Raw genomic sequence first — 8,810 nt, 5'->3', positions numbered from 1 at the left:
TCAGTGCGTCAAGTACGACGGAGAAGGAGGATCGAGGCTTCCAGTGAAACTTCAAAATAAAACACATGTGAAAGTAATCTTTCAAAATAGATTCCATTTCTGTTTACAGCTGCAATAACGAAATGGTTTCCCAGAGTTTGTGAAAGTAAACTGTACTTAGCCTACCTTTACATTTCTGAAATACTAGTTTAGTAGGTTTTTTGTAGATTTGTGTTAGATTAACAATAATAATAATAATAATAATAATAAATAAATAATACATTATGTACTTGTTTAAGCTACCCAGCTGCCTGCAACCTTAGTTACAATTATACAATTACTTATGAAATGGACCGCATATTCTTCTAACATAAATGAGTAATGCCTTTAAATTTGGTATAGCATACTGTAGGCTAAGTATATTTTGATGCCAATACTTTTATAATTTAAAACTGAGCAGAAAATGTTACGTTACAAATTGTTTTTGAGTCCCTAAAAGTCTATAGTCTAGGGCCTACTATGGGGCCCTTAATCTACGTTTAAGCTTGTAGATTTGCGACTTTTGATGCCTTTGTGTAATGGGGCCCTGACTTTAGGTCAAACAGAGTGGCAAAGCCTTAGCCTGAATTTTCATTTCGTTTCACTTCATCGCCAGAACATATTTTCTTAATGAGCGTGGCTAGTGATTCAGGGCTGGAGTAGTGAAACAAGTATGAACGTTGTAATAATTTATTATAAATGTTTTATAAGAGTCATCATGCATGTGCCATTTTTCCCCCACCAGTATAGTTTCCTGCATCTTGCAGATAAACTAGCCTAGCCTACTAGATAGTCTTGTAAAGACTATCTTTTCATAATTGCGAGAAGCAACAGTCCTATGCAACAGTCTGGCAACGTGAGACTATGTCCACTCTAATCATAGAGGACTCCAATTTACACCACTATTTATTGTAACGGTAAAAAAAGGTTTTATTTTGAGGGCAAAATTGAGTTACTTCCAGTGTTTCTGTGGCTGACTGTGGGTCTTTTGTGCTCTTCTCCGAGTTCTTCTCCATGCTTCACTCTTGTCCAATAACAGTTCAATATTCACTTTAGTTCTGCCCCTCACACCCTGCCTCGACCAATCACAGGACAGCGTCACGATGACTCAAGGGGACATTTCCTATGATTGACAAGCACAGGTGGTAAAAAAAGATAATGACTGATGATGTAAGTAGGCCTATGTTATGACTGTTATGACTGTATTTCTTTCTCTCTCTCTCTCTCTCTCTCTCTCTCTCTCTCTCTCTCTCTCTCTCTCTCTCTCTCTCTCTCTCTCTCTCTCGTATTAACTAAAACATTTTCTCTATGTACAAAAGAGAAACCCCTATTCCAGGGATACTCAAATAGATTTACCTGTGGGCCACATTACAAAAATGGCAAGGGGCCAGAGGCCAGTAGATAAAATTACGACATTAATGATACTTGATAACTTCTCTCTTTCAATTGCTTTATTTTCGCAAAATGTATCAAAGTACAATGTGCATGCACACAATATGTAAATAAATAAATGTGTTACATTTTCTTGCATAAACACAAAGAGCTGTTTCCATAACTGCACAAATTATTGCACATAACATGAGTAGCTGTTATAATAACATAACATGAGTAGCTCTTTGCCTGCCTGCCTGCCTGCCTGCCTGCCTGTCTGTCTGTCTGTCCATGAGTAGTTATTTGTCTGTCTGTCAATGAGTAGCTGTCTTACTGTCTGCCTGTCTATGAGTAGCTGTCTGTCTGCCTGCCTGCCTGTCCAACTGTCCATGAGTAGCTGTCTGTCTGCCTGTCTGAGTAGCTGTCTGCCTGCCTGCCTGTCCAATTGTCCATGAGTAGCTGTCTGTCTGCCTGTCTGAGTAGCTGTCTGCCTGCCTGCCTAATTGTCCATGAGTAGCTGTCTGTCTGCCTGTCTATGAGTAGCTATCTGCCTGCCTGCCTAATTGTCCATGAGTAGCTGTCTGTCTGCCTGTCTATGAGTAGCTGTCTGCCTTCCTGCCTGTCCAATTGTCCATGAGTAGCTGTCTGTCTGTCTATGAGTAGCTGTCTGCCTGCCTGCCCAATTGTCTATGAGTAGCTGTCTGTCTGTCTATGAGTAGCTGTCTGCCTTCCTGCCTGTCCAATTGTCCATGAGTAGCTGTCTGTCTGTCTATGAGTAGCTGTCTGCCTTCCTGCCTGTCCAATTGTCCATGAGTAGCTGTCTGCCTGCCTGTCCAATTGTCCATGAGTAGCTGTCTGTCTGCCTGTCTATGAGTAGCTGTCTGACTGCCTGCCTGTCCAATTCTCCATGAGTAGCTGTCTGTCTGTCTGTCTGCCTGTCTATGAGTAGCTGTCTGCCTGCCTGCCAGCCAGCAAGTTGGTTAACAGAAAATAAATTGTTATGGCTGAGTAAAATAAAATACAATAAACACAATTTGCCTGAAAATAGATTACCCAGCTATGACCTTTTTCATGAAAAAAAATGAGTAGTGATATGGCTGACTGAGTAAAATAAAACAATCTACCTGAAAATAGATAGCTATAAGTGAAGAGCAATTTCCGCAATTACCATTTCCGCAATTTCCATTTCCGCAATTTCCGCAATTTCCATTTCCGCAATTTCCTCAATTTCCATTTCCGCAATTTCCTCAATTTCCGCTATTTCCATTTCCACCATTTCCACCATTTCCGCAATTACCATTTCCGCAATTTCCGCAATTTCCATTTCCGCATTTCCGCAATTTCCGCAATTACAATTTCCGCAATTTCCATTTCCATTTCCAACTATTAATGGCAGCTGGGTTTCATCATTCAAATAAAATAGAATTCTGTCCGTTTAGCTATAAAATTATGTCAGGAAATAGGGATACACAGTATATGTCTTTCATTTGCATTGCATCTCCCCCCCCCCCCCCCAAGCTTTTATTTTCGTTCGAGTAATAGTACAACTCTAATAGTATTACTTATAATAATGTAATTAAAGATAACTTCATTCAGATTTATTTATTTTTATTTCATTTTCCAGATTTTTTTTTTCTTCTTTTTTTTAGATTTTCATTGGTGGGCCAGTCATAATGGTCCCGCGGGCCTGATGTGGCCCGCGGGCCTGAGGTTGAGTATCACTGCCCTATTCTACCTGTTGATGGGAATACAAATAGTTTGTTAGTCCAAATGAAGGACTGTAAGTGATCTCTGTTCAATGAATTCAGGATCTCTTTTCAGCCTCTCAGCTCGGGATCCCTGAGGTCGATCACAAAGTACTGGTACATTACAAAGAGTTCAGACATAATTCAAATTTAATTCTCACTTACAAAATGTCTTTGATCGATCGATCAAAGACAACGATAACAAAACATTCTTTCGTTTTGGGTCTGAGAAGCTAAATGTCATCAAATGGTCTGTGGCTCAAATGCTGAATAAATAATGGACCTTGATATGGAAAAGGTTGAAAAACACTGGTCAGTCCATCTTCTTCCTCGTGGGCGACTAGAATCGTTGAAGGAGACACAAACAGATCACAATGTCTCCATCAGTTGTCAATCTGTCTGTCGACCAGTGTGAGATCTTAAAAATGCAGCACATGCAATTATGTTAACGAACCATTAACCACTTAATAGTTGCCGCTCCATTTTTTCCCTCTGCACCAAATCGTTCACATTTTTGGTGAACACAGCACATCCACAAGCTCAACGAACCGGGTTACAATATGGCACGTTGAGCTTGTAGATCTGCTATATTTATTAAAAACCATCATCACATCTTTTCCAGAAACCTCCTGACACAACAACTTTTAAGTTCACTGGACTTTTTCTTCTTTTTAAGTCCATCAATATTGGTTCAGTGACTGGTCGCCTGGTCGGCAGCTGGTGTTGGTGTTGTACGCGACCGTCCGTACACCCAACACACTGATGAATTGAAAACGGAGGACCCTGATGTAAACAAGTCTTAGTGCTTTTCCTGGTTATATCCTCACAGTTTCTGCATTGACCTGTACTTTCTTTTGAACTGTACAGTACAGTACCCACTACCCATTCTACAAACTGTGAATACAAAATTTCAATCATAAGTTTCAATGGATCAAATCACACGTCAGTCCAGGATCTCCTTGATGCACCAGCAGCACAGCAGGAAGTACAGACACTCCTTGACGGACTGGATGAAGCCGTAGGCGATGTTTCCCCCCAGCAGGTGCTTGTTCCCGCGGCCCAGGCCCATGGCCATGTCGCGCAGGTTCTGCCCTAGGGAGGCTGCAGGCACGGCCTGCATGGGGGGAGGAGTAGGGTTGTCACTTTTTTGTTTTTGTTTACATTTTTATCCCACGATTTTGTAACCCATTTTTCACCCCTGTGTCAATTATCTAATGTGATCCTGGGCTCTACACACACACCCTCTGCCAACCTGGGGAGACCAACGGACTTGAACTCATTGCTTCCTTCATGCATGAGTGTCCAAGTTGCTCCTTTACAACCTGACAGGGGGGGGAGTTTCCCTGGTTGGACGTAGCGCGTGGAAGGAACACGTTATTCCAACCAGTTCCTTTCCCCTCCATCAGGTGCCCCGGCTGGCCAGGGGGAGGCAGTTTTAGAGACCAGGATTGGTTGTCACAATTATTAACATATAATCATCTTATTGCTATGATTTGAGGTAATCACACTTATTTTTGTCATAGTTGTCATAATCGTGTCAATGTTGAAAAAAGCAAAAAATAGCAGATCTACAAGCGTATGCCTACAACGTGATGCGTTGTATGCGTGTATAGACCAGCTATTTCTTCTATTTCTTTAAGTATAAAAGAATGCCAGTAATTTCTTGGTATATTTCTTGGTTATTTGTCATATCTGCCCTGCATTTGCACCTTTTTTTTATCACAAAGCCAGAATTGTCATTTCTAGTCATAACGTTCCAATTTCCAATGCAAAAAACAAAACAAAAACAGAATAACACAATTAAATGGTTAATCACAATCATATTTTGCGTGACAAACGAATTGTCAACTATAAAAACTAAAGTAGTAAATGGTGACAGCCTTGCAGTATACCTGGGGGAGTGGGCGCTGAGGATGCATGGATGCTACTGCTGATAATGGCTCCCTCTCTGGAGCAGAACAAACAGGGAGGAGGTGTAGACTATAGGATGAGCTGTGGTGGTGGGGGAAAAAGTACTCTCATGGTTTACTTCAGTAAAAGTTATCAACACTGCAATGTAGAACTACTCCGTTATGTAAAAGTATACGGAAATTAAACTTTGACTTGAGTAAATGTACAAAAAGCGTTATCAAAATGTACCAAAAGTAGAAAGCACTCATTATGCAGAATGTGCCATTTCAAGTTTTCAAATGTTTAAACATCTTTGGAAATGAATAGCCGATCTACAAGATCACAATGTGTTGGCTATTTTCAAATGACCGAAATGTACTGTACATAGGGCTGAAGTAACTAGTAGGCCTAACTAAAGTTTTCAAATTAATGTAGTGAAGTAAAAGGTACAATATTTGCCTCTTGAAATGTAGTGGAGTAGAAGTAAACGTATAAAACACTCAAGGAAAGTTGCAAACACTTCAAAATTGTACTCTAGGTATACAGTACTTAGTTTCTTTCCACCACTGAGGATGAGGAGGAGTCCGGCAGGAGGAGAGAAGATGGAGCAGACTATAGGAGGGGGAGGAGACGAGGAGTTCAATGTGAACGCAGAGAGAGGAGGAGTGTGTCCGTCTGTGTGATCGATTGCCTCCCGTGCTCGTTCCAAAAAGGTCACCCACGACCTCCCCACTCCGAGTCCTACTTATAACCTTATCTCCATTCATGCATGCGTCCGTCCATCCACGCTCCTCCTGCTGCTTCTGTGCTCTTCCCTGGCACTGTGTGCTTATTCACCGCTGTTGTGTTCCGCTAATCCGCCTCATTCATCTCCTCTATACACGCTTCCAGCACACACACACACACACACACACACACACACACACACACACTTAACGCACACCCACACACAAACTTTCTCCATCGGTCACTGTCCATAACCTTCTCTCTCTTTTGTCTCCATTTTTGGGTCTCTTTTCATCAGTCTCCATTTCTCTCTCTAATTCAACCAGGAGAGTTTTCCAGATCTGTTCCATTTCACTACAGGACTCACAATCTCTCTTCATACAGTACACCGTTTAATTATAATTCATATTATCTCTATTAATGGACTTCATATTATGCTCTGGTCACGTAATTCATATTATCTGTATTTAAAGCAACATTATGTAATTCTTCATGAATAAAATGTATTTTTGTTGAATCCGATTTATACAATGTTAATACAATACAAAGTCTACACTTGGGGTGATTGTATTTTGTCTCTCTGCTCTTCTACTAAGACATTTAGAATAGATCGTGTCAAAGGTCATGTCTCACCTAGTGAATTGCATTTTTATAGCGTAGAAGAGGAAAGTTTCAGTGCAGCTAATAGCGAATAGCTTCATTCATACACATAACTGTTTCTAACTTACCGGTACAATAACTCAATGTCAGTAAAGAGAGAGGACTCTGAGGCTGACATTTCCAGAGTGTATTTAAAACCAAAGCTCACCATGAAAGATGACATGATTTATATACTTATATGCAATCTATATTTTCAGATACAGGTATAAACAGACATTTTTAACCTCGCCCCCCCCCCCCCCCCCCCCCCTCCCCTCAAAAAAGTAAATAAGTATTAAAACACAAGTCAAAGGAAAACAAAATCATTAACCCATTAAGACCAGGAAAGTGTTCCGTGTCCATTTAAAAATGTAGCCATATTATTTTATGCTTTGGCCATTAAAAAACAGTAGATATACAGTACAAGCTCATAGCTCGTCATTTTTGTGTCACGCTAATGGAGGTCCCACCTGGAACAACATTATTGTCAGAGGGCGGTTCGCGGCCAAATATGTATAATTTCTCACGTCAAAAGTTTTGAGCACCACTGATAATAGCGACAACACACGTTCGGGATTTAGAAGACACTTTGTAGAAAACGGCCTCAGGCGGGTCTTAATGGGTTCATCATTTTTTACAGGGTATCTGAAAGAAACCTTTGGCGTCAAAATGAGAACTCATAATAGAAAACAAAAACAAAAACAAAAGTGTACACCAGCATTGATCACAACGTCACCAAGAACCATCAACAAACGACGACAAATCACGAGTTTCATGCAACGAAAAGGCAGCTGTGATGAAGAGCGGTGACGATTCTGGACTGACTCACTGGTGATGCGGACGGACGGACGGACGGAGGGACGGGTGGGTCCTTTTGGTTCGAGCACACGCGTGCACGACAGGGTGTAAAGCACCCACGCTTATTACATTTATTTCATTGACCATGTGATTGGCTGGCGGGCCCAGCTATCCCTCGGATTGGGGAGTGTGTGTGTGTGCGTGCGTGCGTGTGTGTGAGAGATTTCCGTTTAAATCAAAGGAAATCATTGGATATAACCCGCGAGAATGTCAGTCCAGGAACCCAGTACAAAAAGCCCACCGATCGGGACGGACCTCGTATGTCATGTGACGCTCGACCAATCGGTATGGATGCTATATATTTACAGGCGACCAGGAAATACGCCCCCGGGAGGAAGGTGACATCAGGATACCGCGTGAACACGGGCTGAAAGTAAGATATGTGCAGAGATTGCCATCACTGGACTGGACTGATGCGTTTGTGTCTGTGTGTGTGTGTGTGTCACTGTATTAAGTACACCAGGTGACTGCATCCAGTAAAACAAGGCACAAGTAAAAAAAAAAGATATAAAAAACACTTATGAGCAGAAGGTGGCGGAAGAGTGTGTCTCTCCTCGTTTGCGAAGACAACTCTAAAACCTGATTGCTACTCGGTTCTTCGCACGGCAGGGCTTAGCCCATTTAGACCTGAGGACGCGTCTGTGTCACCTCGTAGCTTTCAACCACTTTAACTATTATTTTAAACTTGAGCTGTTGACAAATAGCAGATCTACAAGCTCGTAGATCTGCTATTTTCTTTTTTGCAAAAGCCTGAAAATGTGTGCAATTGTTTGAATATAATATTCTTTCACATGGTGAAAGTTTTAACTCAAATCTTTGCTTATGGGAAAACAACATATTTTCAGATGGGGTTCCGGCGATATATTCGAGTGTCCTCGACATGAAAAAGTGTGAGCACCACTGATATAGAAACATGGGGTTTTTGAGAAAACTGTTACGATAATAGGAGACATTTTGTAGAATCGTGTCCTCAGATCTTAATGGGCTTAAAACTCACGTTTTACCTTCACGCCTTTCCGTCTCAAAACGCTTTAGGAAAACAAATAAAAAAAATCTGTCATTCCCTCGAGTGGCACCCGTGAAAGGCAGGCCGCCTCGTGTGGTGGTGGTGGTCAGTTTCTGGTCACCTCAACTAATATTATTGCCACTAGATGGCGTCACATTACCAGAGGGACGTTGGTTCGTTCGTTGATTGCTTCAACTTGTTGTCGTGCAACGCAGTCTGAAGGAGCGCGATAGCTCGCTTCAACGATATATATCCTTAAATGCTCCAAACACGTGTGTCGGCCATCGATTGTCACTTGCAAACAGTCCTCAAGACAGCGTGTGACGTCTTAACCCATTCTGAACGGGAACCCATTTTGGTGTCAGCATCATGTTATGCTTTAGCTATTGAAAAATAGCAGATCTACAAGCTCATAGCGCGCCACCGAGTGGCGCGCTACGAGCTTGTAGGTCTGCTATTTTTGAAAAATCGAAGAACTACTGACATTTTTAGAATCTGATCTCAGGTCAGAATGGGTTCATCAGACCAGTGTGTTGTCCAGTGGAAACCTCGTATGA

The 8,810-nt window shown here is 41.6% G+C and overlaps 1 protein-coding gene across 1 annotated transcript; it reads right to left on the bottom strand.

The window, feature by feature from the left end:
- Window positions 1-4,077: 4,077 nt before the first annotated feature.
- Window positions 4,078-5,081, bottom strand: lenep (lens epithelial protein; the record flags this gene model as incomplete). Its single annotated transcript, XM_080767786.1, has 2 exons — window positions 5,027-5,081; window positions 4,078-4,248 (listed from the first exon to the last, which is right to left on the bottom strand). Exons 1-2 carry the CDS (start codon window positions 5,051-5,053, stop codon window positions 4,078-4,080), a joined length of 198 nt encoding a protein of 65 aa, XP_080623912.1. The 5' UTR covers window positions 5,054-5,081.
- Between the last annotated feature and the right edge of the window lie 3,729 nt (window positions 5,082-8,810).

This window comes from Protomyctophum bolini (assembly GCF_963924005.1).
Source record: "Protomyctophum bolini genome assembly, chromosome: 7".
NCBI classification, from domain to species: domain Eukaryota; kingdom Metazoa; phylum Chordata; class Actinopteri; order Myctophiformes; family Myctophidae; genus Protomyctophum; species Protomyctophum bolini.
Note: the sequence above shows the minus strand (reverse complement) of the source record. Positions and strands in the feature narration are given on the sequence as shown.